A 19,625-nucleotide genomic window follows, 5' to 3' on the forward strand; every position below is an offset into this window, starting at 1 on the left:
CTTAAGTCTTTTTGGAAGTAGAGCACAAACTTACTCATTCAACAAACATTTATTGCAAGGTGCCAGAAGAGATACGAGAATAAATCTCAAATACACATCATTAACATAACACGAAGATCAGCAGACAACCAATGGTTCTGAATAGGAAGAAGACAAAATCCTAAGTGAAAGACAAATAGGCAACTTACACAAGGGGCACTGAACAAAGGTAGGAAGTTCTTCAAGAAAACGATGTGAAAATAATTGGCAATGGTACTGAGAGTCAAGGCCAAAGTCTACCACTACGGGTCCTAGCATAACCACCTGTTTTTTGCAAGGAGTCTAGCACATACTAAGTTTGGGGATTAGCTTTGTCCCACTACTTTACTACTTTACAAGTACTTGCACTACTTGCCCCACTTGCTGGAATCAGAGGTATAACTGTGATGTCAGTCTTCATCCTAAACGCCAAAGAAATGCTTGCAGACAGAGAAAATAACGTACAGAAACATAAGCAATTTAACGGTTCTGTCTACCTTGCAGAGTTTGGGAAGGTTAAAATCAGACAACATATATCAAAGTAATTTTACAAAAGAAAATACATTATATAAAAGCATGGCATTTAATTTGTATAGGTCAGTTGGAAATGTTGAAGAGATTTTAAGCTAGCTTAAATGTGGGTAATTTTAAATTTGGTAAAGCATTTTGCTCTTTTGCAAATCAAATGCTATACAAATTGATAAAAAGAGGATTTTTAAAAATACAAAAACTAAAGTATGGAGATCATAGGTCTGGGATTCAATTTTTCTATTTTTATATATATCATTCTAATCAATAAATTAATCAAAACTTGAAGATTAAAATTTTAATGTTAATATAAACTAGTTTATTTCAAACTCTCTTACAATACTCAAATATAAGTGAATGTTAGCTAATCAATTTAATAGTCATATACTAAAGTTATTTTGGTTAAATGAACTTGTTCTTTCAAAAAAATAAAAATAGAATCTAACTATATTAACAGCTATTAATTTGTAAATCCTTCCAAAGGTTCAAAATAGGACAACTGAACTAGATAAGACACAGATATGCTTAAAGATCTTATGAAAAGCTCACATGAATCTACATTGGCTAAGATTTGAGGCATACATACAAGCTACATTTTCCCCCAGAGCTGGTTTATAAAAGGTTCACAAAGTGATCAAAAGAAGTTTAGCCAATTATTAGCCTGTCAGTGCTAGTACTAAGCAGTACAATAAGTCTCATTCACTTAGAAATTTGAGGTCTTTTGGCCACAATAAAGAAATAAGTGATCATCCCAGCCAGCTTTACATATTTAAAAAATATTTTTATTGATGTCTTTTTAAAAATATTGCCAGCACAACCAGTCAATACATTGGAAAAGTCCAGAAAGATGTTCAATGTTGAACATCTGTGGACCTTCCACTTCCACAAAGGAGCGGATGCTCTCAGCATCTTTTTAAATCTCTTCTTTCAAGCCATGCCTGTTCTTTATGTTCTTTATGATTTTGCAACATTCAATTTTGATTTTCTTGTACATGTGATTTTTGGGGGGTCCATCTGTATTGTTTTTGTCACTGTGTATATTGTTTTCTTGGCTCTGTTTACTTCACTTTGCATCAGTTTACGCAGATCTTTCCATGTTTCTCTATATTATTTACATTCATCATTTCTTATAGCACAGAAACACTACATTACATTTATATACAATATTGCAATAACACAAATTTGTTCCAACATGATGGATATATTAAGGAATAATTTGAGCATAGCACAAATTTCAGGTTTGCTTATGTATGATTTTATCTACAATTGGGAGACAATTAGAGAATATGAGCGGTACTTATCCTTATCTGTTGTTACAAGTTTCCATCAGATTTCAGATATCCCTCCTTCCCACAAGTCTTCACAATAACTCACAGGCTGCAACCCTTCTGATGTCCATTTCCACAAGAAAACTTCAAATATTTTTCTAGAGTATCACATACATAGTATATTTTCTTTTACTGTAAAAACTGTGAATGGAAAAGGGCTGGTCCCTACCTACTAACTTCAACATTCTCCCACACTACTTACCTAGACTCTACCACTAGTTATTAGAGTATTTATGCATACAATCGAGCTACTATTTTATTTAGATTCCTATCTTTTTTTTTTTTAATGTGTCACTGATGAGGTTTTCTGTGTTGTATCTCCTCATCCCATTTCCCCCATAAGTCCTGTGGTTTTTATTCTATGATTCTACACAGTACAGTGATTTGCAGGAATACAAATTGTATGATAGCAAAATTGACTATCACAATTTGTTTGGCCATTCCCCAATCAATGGGTATCTACCTTGGTTCCAATTATTTACTCTCACAAAAAATACTGCTATAAATATTTTGGTGTTTACAGGGTCTTCCCATCAAAGGCTTTCTAGGAGTGTAAGCTCAGAAATGAAACTTCTAGGTCAACGGGTATGGATATTTTAGTTACTTTATTTGCATAATTCCAAGTTGCTTTCCTAAATGGTTATAGCAAATTATAGCTCCCCAAATAATATATCAGTGTTCCTATCTTCCCATAATCCCTCCAACATTGATTACTGTCATCTTTGCCAATTTGCAATCAAATTTATCTATTCTAGTTTCTGTAATTGTCTCTATCCCCTGTTTAGTTAAAAATACATGTTCTAAGCCATAGCTGTGAGAGGTATATGATCTGCTTCTCTTCTAATTTTTTTAAATGACCTTTAACATTAAGGTTGCCTACATATTTAGAACATGGATTATACCAAGGTACTCCTCTAAATCTAATTTCTGCCAGACTGCTTTCTAGTTTCCCAAGGATTATTTTAATAGAACATGGAGTTCTTTCGTAAGTAATTTATTTTCTAACTTATGGTCACTGAGTTATTGAGTTCCATTGTTTCTGATTTTATCTTGTCTAGTCCATTCCACTGATGCACTTCTTGGGGTTTTTTAACCAATACCAGGTACTTTTGATGACTACTGCTTTAATAATATAGTTTGGGGTCTGAAATGCTATTCCTTCTTCATCTCTTCCTCTTTTCATCATTTCCCTTGATATTTTCCATCTTTTCTTTTTTCGAATGAAAAAAGTTGCGAGTTGTGAACTGAACCAATCATTCTAGAAAGCAATTTGGAACTATGCAATACCACTACTAGGTCTGTATCAGAAAGAAATCATACAAAAGGGAAAAGGACCCACATGTACAAAGATCATAGCAGCCCTTTCTGTGAGGTCGAAGAATTGGAAATTCAGGGATGCCCATCAATTGGGGAATGGCTGAACAAGTTGTAGTATACAATATAATGGAATACTATCGTTTCATAATAAGTGGTGAGCAGGCAGATATCAGAAAAACCTGGAAAGACTTATATAAACTGATGCTGAATGAAGTGAGAACGAGGAAAGCACTGTACACAGTAATAGCAACATTTTGCAATGACCAACTTTGATAGACTTAGTTCTTCTCAGCAATACACTGATCTAAGACAATTCCAAAAGACTCGTGATGGAAAATGCTATCCACATCCAGAGGAAGAACTAACTATGGAGTCTGAATGCAGATTGAAGCATATTACTTTCTTTTTGTTTGCTTTGTTTTACAGCTTTTTCTTTCTCACGGTTTTTCCCTTTTATTCTGATTCTTCTCTCACAACATGACTGATGTGGAAATATGTTTAATATGATTGTACCAGATTGCATACTGTCTTGGAGAGGGAGGAAGGGAGGAAGGGGGAAAAATCGGGAACTCAAAATCTCATAAAAATGAATGCTGAAAACTCAAAAATAGATAAATATATTTTTTTTAGAAGTCTGCTAGAATTCCCCCAGGAATCCATCAGGACAAAGAGTCATGCCCACCTAACCCCCTACTTTTGGTGGTTCTTTTGCAGCTATTTTTATTTCCTTTTCTGAGATTGAATTATTTATGATCTGTATGATCTGCTAATAGTTTGGTTATTTATACTTTTAAAGGTATTCTTCTTTCCTTAGTGTTCTCGGTTTTGTTAGAATTTAAAATGTTTATATCTTTTTAAAAATCACCTACATTTTATAATTTTCCCCCAGTTAAGACAAATTTATTTTCTCTTCCCTTCCCTATGGAAGAGGAGGGAGACTCCTTTGTAAGAAATATGCCTAGTGAAGCAACAAATAAATAAATAAATAAATATTTTTTAAAAGCCTCCTTTATTTGCTGTTTCTGAAAAAAAAGTCTCATTACACACCCTGAGTCAGTTACCTCTCTGTCAGAATGTTGGTAGTATCCTTCATTATTTGTCCTGTGGAATTATGGTTGGTCATTGTGCTTATCAGAGTTCTTAAGTCTTTCAAGGTTGTTTGTCTTTACAATATGTTTTTATTATTGTATAAATTGTTCTTTTTTTTTGATTCACTTAAATGCATAGTAATTTTTTTTCCAGCCTCTCATTTTTATTCTGTATATGTCTTTACTTTTAAAATGTGTTTATTATAAGCAACAAATTTTTTTATACAATCCATCTTTTTCATATAATCCATCAGTTTTAAAATTTTTATTGGATAGTTTATTCCATTCCCTTCTGAGTTTTCTGGTGGGTGCAGAAATCTTGCTATTAAAATTTTCATTCATTTATATTTGATTGTTCTCTTGGTCACTTGCAAGATAGAATTTATTTTTTCTCAATGGGATTTTTAAGTTAACCACTATGTATGTCTTAGAGTTTGTAATCTGAGGGTTTGTTTTTTCCTCCAGGAGGTGATCTACAGATTCTTTCAAATGATACTTTGTTTTTTATGTTCAAAAATCCAGGGAAGTTTTCTTTTATTATTTCTTGCATTATGATGCTCAGACTGTCATGTTCTTCTGCAAACCTATAATCTTTAAGTTGTCTATATGCATCCTATCTTCAGGATATGTTGATTATATAGAGATCATGATTTAAAAAAAAAAATTATTGCTTTCTGCTTCCCTTCTTCCAGATCATCCTTCACTTCTGTGTATTTGCATCCCAATCAGTTATCCTTCCTTTTTTCTCTTTGGTGAGAAAATTTATGCCATGCAGGCCATAAATTCTGCCATAACAATTCTTATTCCTCTTTTAAATGACTCATGAAAGGTGTACTATGGTTGTATATACTCTTTAAAATTCACCGGGTCTTCTGCCTCATTAGGTATTAAGTAATTTTTCGTTGTTTTGCAGTATTTATTCATGGATGTCTCTTACTCGGTCTGGAGGCCACATTTCCTTCCACTGTTAATATTTTCTATGTTGGCTTATCTGCTTATTCTCCAAGTCTCTAAGTTTTCTTCCTCTTGAGATCTGGGTTATTTCTGTTTTTTTTTTTCCCTTTATTTTCCACTATTGTTTGCTTTCTGACTCCCTTCCTTCTAATGGCAGTTTCCTTACAGATGGGATCTCAAAACTAACTGAAGTTTTTTCCATACTGGGTGATTCATGGTTCACCAGCCTAGGTCACTGCCCTCAGTAACTTATTGGCAACAGGAACTGGCACCAGTTGAATTCTGGGCGTTTTCCTTCAGTTTTACTGCACAGCCACAAAGCTCCATATATATGGGTCCTTCTTCTGCTTGGGCCCACTTCAGCCATGGCACAGAAGGATTCCACAAGGTTATGGGGGCTTGAGTAAATTTCTGATATTTGGAGTTTTGGATCTCAAAGGTATTGGGGGGGGGGCGGTGTTAGGGTAGAGAGTTCTGTTAAAAATGCAGACACTTATCCTGCCCACTCTCTATTCCTCTGCTCTCCTGCAGAGTTCCACTGTGGCACAATGCTATCATGCAGCTAACACAGCCTGAGGAAACTGCTGCTGCTTAGAGTTTGAACCTCTGCAGCACTGGGCATGGCAAGGGTGAGTCAGGGTGTAGAGCTGCGATCTGTTGCAAGGACATGGGTTGGCTTGTATAGTCCTCGTGCTGGGAGTGTGAGGGGCAGTGAGGGAGGGGATACTGAGTGAATGTTCATTAGGCACTGGGATATATTTGCCTTCTACGTTGTTATTCCATCAAGTTTTTACCTTGTTCGGGGAGTTGGTGTACTAAACTGTGGAGACAGCTAAAATTGCTTTATCTTTGGCACATAATTCCTATTTGGTTTGAGAGGTCCCTAGGATCAGAGATAATGTCTAGTCTTCCATTTTGTTGGTCACAAAATCTCTGCTTTACATCTAATGTGGATGAACTAACTTAACTACATTTATAGTCTTAGGACACAAAATCTCACACTTTTGATGCTTGGAGCATAATTCACCAGGAGGATACACTAACAATGTCTATGGGTCTATGCACAGCTAGATTACTTACACTCGTTTCTTAGTCAAATATGGCTACTGGGCTTACTTGGCGAATTCTTTTTTGACTCAGGAAACTCAATACTCAACCTAACAGTATCAGACTAGAAGCTTTGGGGTTGGTTTTCCAGCGTGAGGACTTAGGGCATTGAACTTCTATTAGTCTGTGGCATCTATGTTTAGCTTAGAAACAGGACTCTCCAAAAGCATTTTGGTATTTGCTCTCTCATTCTTCTTTCCCTATCCCAATTCTGCCTCACTTGTATCTACACTGTGAGGAGATTTTTAATCACTCAGATGCTTAGAGAAATAGTTTATCACAAATTATACCAATTCCCAAACTGGAACACTGGCACTAGGGTTCCACTGGGTCTCAAAGTTCAGAGTGACAAATTACCTAAGTATTTAAACTGTCTACAGTTTGTTGGCAGAGATTCCTTGGTGAGACAGGAAGTAGTTGAAAAGGAATTAAACAAAACTGTCCTTGCTCACTGACTATTTTGGAGTTCCAATTATTTTATGTTGTTTGCACACACACACACACACACACACACACACACACACACACACACATGCACACACACTTCTCAGGAGAGCTGTAACAACAGCAAATTCAAGGGAAAGTTACAAACAATACATTTAGGCTATTTAATGTTCTCCAAATGTGTATGGTGACTTCTTTGGCCATTCAGACAGCTGCCTCAGCATTCTGCCCTGGTGCATTTCAGGAAACCATTAGATTCTATTTCCAATTAGATTTTACACATGGGAAAAAAAAATACTGTCCTAGCCCCCTCAAAATAAATAGGACACTCCCCATCCCGCGCCCACAATTTCAAAAACCATTCTTAGATTGCTGATCTGATTTCATGTGGTTTGCCTTTTCAAGACGCAAGAGCCTACATGAACTTATACATGAAAAGTTATTAAGAATAGCAGAAAATTCAGTGCAAAATTCCAGGCAATAAGTTTAGGCCTTTTGATACTCCTCAAATACATTTAGTTACTTCTTAGGCTATTCATAGAGCAGTATGGAATACTACTATACAGAACTAGCTGCCAACAAAAACTCACTAGTCAACATAAAATTATTATCTAGATTAGTATTAAATAGATTAGAGGAGGAGGTTTCTTTCTCACTGTCATACTTTTCTCCCCATCACAAAGTTAGTTGGTAAGTCTCCTGGACCCCCTGGAAGCAATTAAAAGGGATAATGGAGTGTGTAGGCAAGGAGAACCAACTTCAGCATTTGCTCTGGTTGTAGCAGGTCATGGAGGTCTTACAGATGTCTTCACCTACTTAGCCTTCTCTCCATTTCTGCTGCCAATGTCTTAGCTCAGGTTGCACCTAACACCTAAACTACTGTGACAGCCAACTAACTGGTCATACTACCCCCATTCCTGCCCTCCCTACCATTCCAATCTAGGGTAAGCATGGCTTCCAGATCAATCTTCCTAAAACACAATTTTTGTCATACTAGTTAACTCATCTGACTCAAAAACTATTAGTTTCTTCATTGTCTTCAACAGGAATCTAGTTTTGTCTTAAGGGTGCAAGGTGATTCGAGAGGCAGGAGCTAGAAAACAGAAGTAAATTACATCCCCTTCTCTGTGAAGAAGATCCTTAAGCCTCAGAGAAGGATGTGTGTGGCAACAGCAACTGACTTAGAGGTAGATCTAGTAACAGTGAGATCTACCCACAAATCTCAATCACCATATTAGTTTGGTCTTAATAATTACAGACCACACTTCAGAAAACTAAAGACTGCAGAGAAGAACAAGTCAAGGAAAAAGTCTGAACTTCTAACCGCCCAGAGAAAGGCAGAATTGCTCAAAGAACAGGGTCTTGGGAGGCTCAGGAGAACTACAAAGCAATCTATATGCCAAAGGGATGGGGAATCTACACCCAAAGAAAAAAATATAAAGTAAGTTCCAAAGGGGATTTAGAATCTTCACTGAAGTATTAAAAAGAAATGATTCAACTCTGGACTAGTAATGTGGTCTAGGAGTCAACCCAAACAAGACTGTAGTGGATGACTAGAAATGGGTATTCCGTGACCCCATGTCAGCCAATCCAATCCATAGCTGGATTTTATTTTCTTAGGATAAAAACTGTTTTCAGTAAATTTATTTCTTCCTTGCATTTCACTTCCCTCACATGAGGACTGACTTAAGATAAGAGGCAAGGCTAAGAAGTGGTCAGTCAAGGAATTTCATGGACAAGCTTGACTTCACTTAAATTTCTATGAAGACAAAGGATGCCTCCAACTGCTTCTGGGATTCTATTTACTTTCCCCTTTTGTGATTTTAACTCCAATTTCCCTATAGCTACTATCAGTGAAAGTCTCTTTTTAAAGTGTCTCTTTTTAAAGAGACAGTGAATTTTTTTGAAAATTTTCATACTTTAGCCATGGCACTTGCCGCCAGTCTGGAATTTTGCTGCTCCTGGTGGCGAAGAACATCTAATGATAGCTCTCACCAGTAATCAGTTCAACTTGCCTCTTTCTTTATTCTTTAAACAATACAAGAAAATGCCACACCAAAAGTTCTCTTTGGTTGTGACTCAAATCACCACCAATTAGATCCATAAACAGGAACAATTTCACCTAGATCACTGTGTCCACAGATGAAAGTAACCAGAGAGGTATGTGGATCTGCAATCAATCATCCGCAGGTATAAAATTACAAGTACGCTGTACATGTAAAATGAGTTGCACCCTTGAGTAGAGCCCAAAAGTTCTCTTATCAGTCTATTAAAACAGAGGGTTCCTGTGAAATTGATGTGGCCGATAGGTCACTGTGATATAAAAGCCTGTTTTCTCAGGTGGAAGTAACTCTAATATCTTGGACCTGTTTATCAATAATCTAGCCTTCACTGCTTATTCACTCCAATGCCAAATTCCTACCTTCATCATGAAATAGAAGCTAAATGACCCAGGGATAATTTGAACAAACCTCTTTCACTGAGGATGCTTTAATTTTTATCTTCATTAACTTCTCTGGTCACTGGCAGGTGTGATAAACACAGGATTGATGTTTCAGAAGTCCAGTCTACAGGTTCTTGAATGTAAATCAATCTATATGTTTAACCAAGGAAGGCAGTGGTATTTGTTCATGCACAAAAACATCTCATACGAAAAAAATTATTTTTCCTATAAATGAAGACTATTATTTTATCCCCTTCGTTTCTTAACCAAGAATACTCTGATATATAAAAAGCAGTATGCAGAAGAGCATTGCTAAAACTGTTTCCCAGTCACATACAATAAATTAACCTTTATAAACCTTAAAGTATTATATGTGATTTGATGTTATTGTCATTACCAGCTCAAATTTCCCACTGACCCCCATTCCATTTAAACCATAACCAAAAAGACATTTAACAACCACCAAATTTTTCTCTCCCTAAGATACACTCAACTACATAAGCCAAATAGCATTCTTACTACTTGCCCTATATAGATACTCTGACCAGGTGAGTGGCTATTTGTATGACTACACAAAAGTGAAATACTAGACCCAGACAAAGCACTCACTCCAAGCTCCCAACAAATGGTAGCAATTAGACTGGAGAGGAAATGACACTGTATTTTAACTCTCTATCTCAATGATATCCCATCAAAAACAGCTGCTCTTACTTAATAAACTTTGTTTCCTTTGAAATGTAGAATCTTTAAAAAAAAACTGTCTTCACTTAATTGTTCTCCAAAAGACAATTATTAAAAACAAACACTTGGAAATGCTTTTCATCCTTGAAGTGCTCCATAACTATCTAATTAATAATCCAATTTAGAATTTCTATAAGCATTTTCATTTCAAAGCATAATGACCTTTTATGAATCTATACATATGATAAAGAGGTAACAACAAAATTCCATACTGTATGGACTGACAAGAAAAAGATATAAGAAAATGAGAACTACTGAGGTCAATGACTGGTGCTAATCAACCAACCAACAAACAAACAAACAAAAAAAAAAAAAGATTTACTAATGAGAAACACCAGAATCTGTAAGGTTGGTATTCTCTCTCTCTCTCTCTTTATTTTATTAAACTATATTTTCAGTTACTACAGTGCCTCTTCTATTTAAAAGTGTAATTCATAACGGTGTTCAATGGTTAAACATATTTGCTTCTGACAGACTTAAAATAATAGAATTTCAGGAAACTGAAAATCACCCTAATCTAACCCCTTCACTTTATGGAGGAACAAAGTGAGGCCCAATGAACTACCATAACTTGCCTGAGGTTTATGGTGGAGCTGGAATTAGGACAATGACCTTCTAAATTCCAGTATGATGATCCTTCTACTACAATATGCAACATCTTAGGATAAAACACTAGAGCGTCAACAAAATCTCTGTCCTTGAGGTTCACACCATGAGACTTCATCACAGGGGAAGAGATCTTATAAAGAATAAACTCCTTGGATGAGGTCTATTTCTTTTTTTTAAAATAAGTTTTTATTGATAACTTTATTTTTTACCTTTCCTAAATTTCTTCCTACATATTTCCTTATCCTTTCTCCCCAGAAAGTCATCCATCCCATGAAACAAAGATTATTTTTCAAGGGGAAAACAAAAAAGAAGGAAAAAAAATCAGTAAAGCCAATAGATACATTGAAAAACAAATCTGAAAACATGAAGTGTTTCATACCTGTGGACCTCCTCCTACCACAAAGGAGTAGGGAGAGGTAATTTCTCATAGATAAGGTCTATTTCCAAAGTTTCCTTTAGTTCTAAAATTCTATGATTGTATGAATATGATGCAATAGAAAGTTATAGAGCACTTATCATTGTTGACATTGGGAGACTGTATTTTCTTTCTTACAGATAGAGATCTATCATAAAAAAGAGGCATACTGCTGTCTATCCAATTAAAGCCTAATTTACATCAATAAGGTCTAATATTCAGGACTAGAAAATTAATCTGTAGTCAATTTTGCTCTATATTTCCCTTCAATTTGATCAAGTGAGTCTTACCAAAAGCATTGCAGATGTTCCATTGGGTCTGGACAAATGAATCGACATTTCTGGGAACATCCTATCAATGCGGCTGATCACATCATCAACATACCTATGCAGAAAAAAAATGTACAGATATAAATTATAGCAACATTCAAAATAACGATAAGCAACAAACTGCTAAGGATTTCTTTACATCACTTAATTTTTTTGAGGGGAATAATTTTAAATTGCTACCATAAAATGTTATCTTATGCTTTAAAAATCTTTACTTATTGAAGATGTCTGGTTCACGTAAGTGCTATGTTGGCAGATAATTCACTAATAGCAAGAGAAAAATAAACCAACACATTCTGTGTAGTAATCTCAACACTGGGTGTCCACTCTCTAAATGAAGGCTCACAACGAAGAAGGTGATTCTATGACAAGAAAAGTATTTTCTCTGACTCAGATCCTTTCAGTAGGCAATCCTCTGAGGTTATATCCCCTTCTTGAGAATTCCAACTGGATGCAGAGGGAATATACTACCTCATGACTATGGGATAACAAAAGGCTAGATATATGAACAAAATGATTAATTAAAAATCAGAGATAAATGGAAAAGTGCTATATTTGGAGGAGCAATGAAACAATGCAAAATCAAACAGAAAAAAATTTTAGCCAAAAGTATTAAGAGACGTCTGGTATTTAAATCAGAAAGTATTTATCTTTCAGCATAAATTAGAACTGTATCATAGCACTACGCTTAATTTTCAATTCAACTAAATAAGCAATTATTAAAGACCTCCTAAATGGCCAGGCACTGTTCTAGACACCAGGGATACAAAAACAAAAATGAAAACAGCCTCAAGGACATTAATACTGTAAAGAAACCATATGTACACAGAGATAAGTAGATAAAAAATACACATAACGTTATAAGAGAGGCAAGACTGGGAGGAGCAGTGGCAACTGGGGGGGGGGGCAATTAGGAAATTTCTCATATAGGAGGTGGCGCTTGAAGAAGTAGTCTTGTGTAGATGAAATGCCTAAGGGAAAGAGCAAGTGGGCCAGTTTGGCTGAAACATTGCATGTAAGGAGCACACTATGAAATAAGAGTGAAAAGACAGGTTAAATCAGAATGTAAAAGACTTTAAATGCCAAGGAGAGGAGTTTACATCTCATCCTGGAGACAATAAGAAGCCACTGAAATGAAAGCATTGCTACAATCTATGAGAATGATGGACAGGAAAAGGGAGAGACTAGGGTCTGGGAGTCCACTGAAGCAGTTTAGGTGAGTGGTAGGTGACAGGTCTCAACTAGGGCACTGGCTGCATGAGGAGAGAAAGGCAGAAGATGTGGGAGATGCTGTGGAGGAGAACTGAGAAGACTTGGCAAATGATTGCACATAGGGAGAGGGATAAGAAAGAATCAAAGGTGGCTTCAAGGCTGTAAACCTGGGTGATGAGAAACAGACAAATTCTGAAGAGAGAGAGCTTATCTTTGCATTTTAAAAGAGTGGAAAAATCTGGAGCAAAGATAAAAGAAAAAAGTTCAAGAAGCTGATATTTATTTGGAAAAAGAGAAGACTGGTGATTGAACCTCAGTTATCTTTAGGTCAGCTGCTACAAGAAAAAATGCCGTTTGTTGCCACAAAGACTCAAACAAAGAGAAACTGGTTAAAAGACAGAACATACTTTAGATATAAGGAGGAGTTTCTTAAGATTGAAGCTGATTACACATCAAATGAGACTATCAATAAAGGTTCTGAATTTCCATTCTGGTGCTCTTTAAAAACAGGATAGACAACCATCTGTCCTGAATGGTTAAAGAAATGAAGTGCCCAAGGCAATATACAACCTCCTGAGGTCCTTTATAGCTTTTTTGACTTTATGCCACATAGTCTAGGCTTCAGTTCAAAAAGACACAAAAATTGAAGGGAGAGGTCAGGGAAGTAATGGGGGAAAAAAATGAAAAAGGAACATGTTTCTTAGGATCACAGAAGACATATAACAAATCCCCATTAAAAAAAAAAGACAGCAAGCCAATAGTACATGCATCAGTATTACTTGAATCATTTCTGAATATCATAAATTTCTTTCTTCTATGACTGTATGTGTGATTTAGATCAGGTTACTTTAGACTCAGTAGAAAAGCAAAATCAGCTGTGAATAGAGGTCATTGCTAACGATATGCTAATGGAGCTTGGGGGGGAGGCAGTGTCTTCTGAAATGATCTTCAATCAATAGGTATCATAGCTCTGGAAGTCTAATGCAAAGAAACACGCCAAGCTTCAATATAACCGTAATATAATAATTTGCCCTCCATTGCACCTTTCACCTTGGAGGTTCCAAAATGCTGCTCTTTAATGGAGTAAGAAAACTGAGGCACAGGTAACTGAAACGATTACCTCAGGTCAAAGATATATATCAGAAACCAAACTGGAGGACTCCAGGACGCTAAGCACTTGCTTGTGCTGTCAAAAAGATCCAGTTTTAAAATCAGGCAGTGCCATACAGTGTCTGAAGAAAAAAGGTCAAAATATTGTACAATCTAAGATCTGTATCTTATCTTGGGGGATAGAGGACAGGTAAATGGGGAAATATGTCCCTAGGATGCAGAAGGGAAAAGGCAGAACAGCACATAAAAGATGCAGTAGAGGGGAAGAGTGCAGGAGGTGGGGAGGAGAATCTAGGTTATCACAAAAGCCCAGAACAGACTATTAAAATGTTATTGAGCAAAATCATTTCTAAAAAAAAGGTCATGCTTTTTATTCACATGCCTGATATGAGGAACATGTCATCTGTAAAAGGCAATTTATGTTATGTATTCATGTATTTGCCAAGTAGGGAAAGGAAGAAACCCAGGAGCATCTTTACTAAGGAAAACAATGTCTTTATTCTCAGGACAAAACCAAAACATTTCCCTTTTAAAAATGCATCAAAACCTCCTGAATTCAGTATCACAGCTAGACAGAATTGACAGAAAAAAGGAAAGCTCAGAACTTTGAATTCAAAAATCCAATGGGAACTGCCACTTTTCTTTTGCACTCTTTGTCATACCACTTCTCTGGTGGTATTTCTCAGAATGATGCTCTCCAGAGCAGTAGAGGCTGCTAGAAATACCTGAATGGTGTCTGCAAACGGCTTTGCTATGAGTAAGCACTCATTTAGCAAAATCTGGATGAGCTTTATCTGAAGGCCTGGGAACAGGTAGGAACACAGTGCTCTCTACTCCTACACTTTTACCATATGTTGTACTCCAGGCTATAGCAGAATTGAATTACTTTAATTTTTACCTTTTGGATACAGGCAAACAAGCAGGAACACAGCAGTGGTAACTAGTTTACACTTGGGCAGACGCAGTGCTGAAAGATATTAATTTAGTGCCAAATTGAGCGGTGAGTCACAATTTGCACATATCTGTCAACCTGTTAACACGGTAATAACTTGGAAAGATTACAGTTCCTATTTACATTGCAGAAGGCATCATATGCTTTCTGTGATAATCCTAGTTTAAAATGGAGAGATGTTTGATTCTGATTTCAACCCAACGTGAACCTGAATTTTTTGTTTTCCAATTAAAAAAAAAAACTATTATGCAGAGTAAGGTTTTCTCTTGCTGTCCTATTCATTGGCTTTTCCTGATCACTAGTGTCTCACTTCAGACAGACTTCCCTTCATTGACTCAAACTTATTCTCATTTTCAAATGACTTTCAAATAACTTCTCCAACCTCATTCCTTCCTAGTAGGTCCCAGCTCAAAGAACGTCACCTACATTCATTGGGTCTAATTTTTAACTTGATCCCATCCAGAACATCACCCATCTCCGGCACTGCACTAAACATACTCTCTCCAGGTCTCCACCAGAGAACCTTCTCAAGGTCAAATCTCAGGGCCTAGTCTCAATTCTAACATTCTTAACCTAACATGTCAAAGATAATTGCTCTTCTCAGAATGCTTCCTGATCTTCATTCCTCCGACAACAAGACACTTGTCCTCTCCAGAGGCTCCTCCTCCATCACAGCTTGTTTCTCCACACAGAGCTGTAGACCCAGAGAGGCCCTGGAAGATCATCTAGCTAGCCTGACTCATCCAATGCTGGTGGCCTTGTTCAGTACGGCATCCGAGCTCTATCTGCAAACCTCCAGAGCCAGGCAGCAAAGACTTCTCAAGGTAATCAGGTCTATTACTTACTGCTCAAGTTCAAGAAAAGTCTTCCTCCCAATTCTGTCTATACACAAAGTTCACTCCCCTCCTCAAAATGATGCTTTCAAATATTTGAAGACAGCTATCGTATGTCCTCTTAATCTTTTCTTCTTCGGGCAAAATATCTTCAGTTTCTTCAAGTGTTATTCTTTTAGACATGGTTCTAGAAACTTCACCACCCATATCACCCTTCCTCTGGACCCTCTCTAATTTGTCTACATCCTTGTTAAAATGTGTTAATCCAAACAGAAACAACACTACTGATGCGGTCTGAGTGGTACAATGGGATCAGAACCTTCTGTTGACCTGGCTCTTTAATACTGAGAGGCAGCATGGCACAGTATAAGGCATGTTGACTCTTCAGAGTCAGAAGCAACCTAGGTCTGAATCTTATCTCTGATATTTATTCGCAACAGGACCATAGTGAGTTTCTATAAAATGAGGAGAATAATACCAGTAGCACCTACTTCAGAGGGTTTGTCGTGAGGTTCAAGTAAGATAATGTACGTAAGATACTTTGCAAACCTTAAAATATTATATGTCAGTTATCATTATCATCAACATTAATGAATCCTAAGATTCTGTTTTTTGGTTTTTTTTTTTTTTTTTTGCAAGCAGCAACATCACAGTGACAGCTTGCATTGTTTGTGGTCAACTTAAACCCCCAGGTCTTTTTTACACGAACTACTTCCAAACTGAGTTTTCTTCAACCTGTACTTTGACATCCACCTTTCAGTAGAGTCTTCTCTTTTTTCCTCAAATTCACTTCCTGATGATTTCATCTGTTTCCATGGCCTTGCCAGTGGTCTGAATGCAAATGATTCTGCTCTACTTTGCCACCCACAACCTTACTCCAAAACTACATCTCCCACTCTTCACAGGATCTCTCCAGCTAGAGGTCTTGCCCGCCAACTCAAGCTTAAAATGCCAAACACCAGGCTCCAACAGCTCTCTTTGGCTGCCTAACTAGCTATGACAAAGCTTAGGAGCTAACAATAAACTACAATGAAACAATGCAGGTCTCAGGCAAGCAGCTACTTACCAACTGTGGTATAGTAGGAAAAGGACTGGAGTTTGAATAAGAGAAGCTAGCTTCAAATCCTAGCTCTTCTATCAACTACCTTGGTGACCTTGGGAAAATTGCTTAACTTTTTCTCATCCTCAGTTTCTTCTGAATGAGGAGTATGGACTACATGATCTCTAAGGTTCTTTTCTAATTCTTAATCCTATGAATTAGAATACAGTGTTCTTTAACAAATAAAATAATTTTAGATGATAGGTCTTGTTATATTAGCCCACAAATCAGTAACAGCCAAATAGCTCACAAAAACAGCCTCCCTCCCCCCAAAACCCAGAGATTTGAAAGTAGACTAGCTTAATATGTATCTCAAAAATCTCTGTATTTGTTTTAGTATAAGCAAGAGCCTTCTAAAGTAGTGTGTTTTGCTACTGACATACAAGTTTCTAAATGCTGCTTTTAATGAACTAATTAATTCTGTAAAACATTAGTACAAAGATGTGTGTTATCAAATTGGGATTAAAATGCCAAAATGATTGCAAAATGTAGAACCTATCTCCAAAGACATAAATCCTGTAAAAACCTTAATTCCACTGCACCTATCAAAATGAAAAAAAAAAATTTGACATTAAAGTCTCAGCATTTTATGCTAGACAGATGGCTCAGTTTTCTAGAATCTGACCTGTGTGTGTGTGTGTGTGTGTGTGTGTGTGTGTGTGTGTGTGTGTGTATGAGTGTCTCAACTGGATTCAATCCAGTGATCTTGTGTTAGTGTGATGCTTAGCAGCTAAGTAAGATTTAAATAGCATTTATCCCACACAGTGTGTAAGATACATGCTGTTCGTTTTCCCCACCCATACAAAATCCAAAAGTGAGGAATATATGCAATAATATCTCACTTTACTGTAAAAGGGCAATGCCCAGTACATGTCAAAAAAGGGAAACAATCACCTCATCGAGAAACAATTTCAAGAATTTTCTCCACACCTGTTCAGATTGAGGCAATTTAACAATCCTTTTATACCAAGTGGAAACAGATGGGGTTTGTTTAACTACTCCATGAGTAACTGAAACCACAACTATTCCCTATAACCATCATTCCAGATGTTCTGAGGAAGAGTATTACAAACTTAGGTCAACTTTGTTTACTTTTCAAAATTCTCTGCATGTATTTGTACTTCTGTGTGCACTCATTCCACAAGTTTTCTCTAAGTCTTTTGTAAAAAAAATTTTAATCATAATCTACATAATCTGAAAAATATGATTTGTCTAATTTTCATCATCAGATATTATCTAATCAAAAAGGATATATATGTTTGCTTTTAATGAACTAATTCTGTAAAACAAAGATGTATTTTATCAACTTGGGATTAAAATACTAGAATCATTATGAAATGCAGAGGCTATCTTCCAAAGATACAAATCCTGTAAAACCTTAATTCTACGGCACTCATCAAAATGTAAAAAAATTATTTGATATTAAAACCTCAGTTTTTCATGTGTTGGGGGTGGGGGGAGATTTTCTAAGTATTGTCAATCTCAACATACTTTGGGATGGCTGAAACACCAGGAATATATGACACTCTCCTAGGGCCTTATTGTCCATTATCTATTTTAAAAAATCAGCTTCTAGTATGGTAGTAGAAAAATATAATGAATCTTAGCCATCCCTCTGAACCAATTAATAAGCTATCAGATTTGAGGCAAGGGCAAAGGGAATAAGCATTTGCAGTGCATCTACTATGTGCCAGGCTTTGTGCTGAGTACTTCAGAAATATTATCTCATTTGATCCTTACAATAATCCAGAGAGGTAGGTGCTGTTATTATTCCCATTTTAGAATGGAGGAAACCAAGACAAATACAAGTTAAATGACTTGCCCAAGGGTCATTTAGTTATAAATGTCTAAGGCTATATTTCAATTCAGCTCTTCCTGACTCTAGGCTCTGCACTCTTAACACTCTCTCACATGCGTGTGTGTTTGTGTGTACAAACATATATGTATGTGTATGTGTATGTGTATATATATATATATGTATATACATGCAGGTATATGCGCATATGTATATCTGTATGTATATGTATTATATGTATGTACATAATGTATATATGTATATGCTTTGTAGCTATGTAGAAACTAACCAAGTAAACAAAAGTACCTCATACTCCAATATAAGTTTAAAAAACTTTTTTTAAAAAATCATTTTCACATTTACTGAGATTACAGAGAAAACAAAACTTTCTTCAAGAGTAATTTTTCTGTTTAGAAACTAAACATATATCTTCCCTTCCTATTGTGCCACACCTCCCCTCCCTGTGTCCGCACTTAATATGTCTCAGTTACTCCATTAAGTCCACAGGTGCATCATACACTGAAAAGAGATGGAAAATACTGTCACACAAATTAAGACTCTTACATCCTAGTTACCAGTGTTACAAGAGTTATTGAAATTGGCCTAGAGCTCCACCCCTATTTTTATAAATCAACAAATGTTTTTTGAATACCTACTACCATCAGTAGCTACCCAAAATATTTATCAAGCATGTTAAGGTACGGTACTATGTTAGGTACTGAGAATACAAGGAGCTAGAAGACAGCCCCTGCCTTCAATGGGTTTACAATCTAGTTGGGGAAACATCTGTTGAACACCAAGCAAGGAAATTATGGGTGAACAATACAAATGCTGCCTTGCATTTGTACAGTACCACACAGCTTTCAAAACACTTTCATATTCATTAACTCCTTTGATCCTGATAAAAACTCTGTAAGGTAGGTGGGACAAATGGAGCAGAGGAGATTGTAGGATTGATTCAGGGCTAGAAAGGAACTTTGATGCCATCTATTCTAACCACCTCATTTTATAGATGAAGAAAATGAGGAATATTGACTTGCCAGGGGTCACCTCAGTTGTAAGTAACAAGGTCAGGATGTGAATCATATGATTCTTAGACCAGTGATTTTTGTACTATAGGGTAACATGATAAGTCAGGGGCAGTAGTCTTGATGATACAGTGGCTACTAATACAACCAATTTTAAATTACTTAAATTTCTCTGCAGGGTTGTTGGGGTTTTGTTTTTTAAACATTCTTGTACAACTGTAATTGACAGAAATGGACGAGTCAGGAAACACATGCTCTCTGAGAAGACAACTGTA

General features: G+C 36.3%; 1 protein-coding gene across 1 annotated transcript in view; it reads right to left on the reverse strand.

Annotated features, from left to right (window-relative positions):
- The window catches only part of MED27 (mediator complex subunit 27), a 252,304-nt gene that overhangs the window by 70,674 nt on the left and 162,005 nt on the right, over positions 1–19,625 (reverse strand). The window contains exon 4 of the mRNA XM_036748120.1: positions 11,283–11,376. Within this exon, the coding sequence (XP_036604015.1) occupies positions 11,283–11,376 (94 nt within the window). The remainder of the gene's footprint in view (positions 1–11,282; positions 11,377–19,625) is intronic.

This window comes from Trichosurus vulpecula, chromosome 3, assembly GCF_011100635.1.
Source record: "Trichosurus vulpecula isolate mTriVul1 chromosome 3, mTriVul1.pri, whole genome shotgun sequence".
Taxonomy (NCBI): Eukaryota; Metazoa; Chordata; class Mammalia; order Diprotodontia; family Phalangeridae; genus Trichosurus; species Trichosurus vulpecula.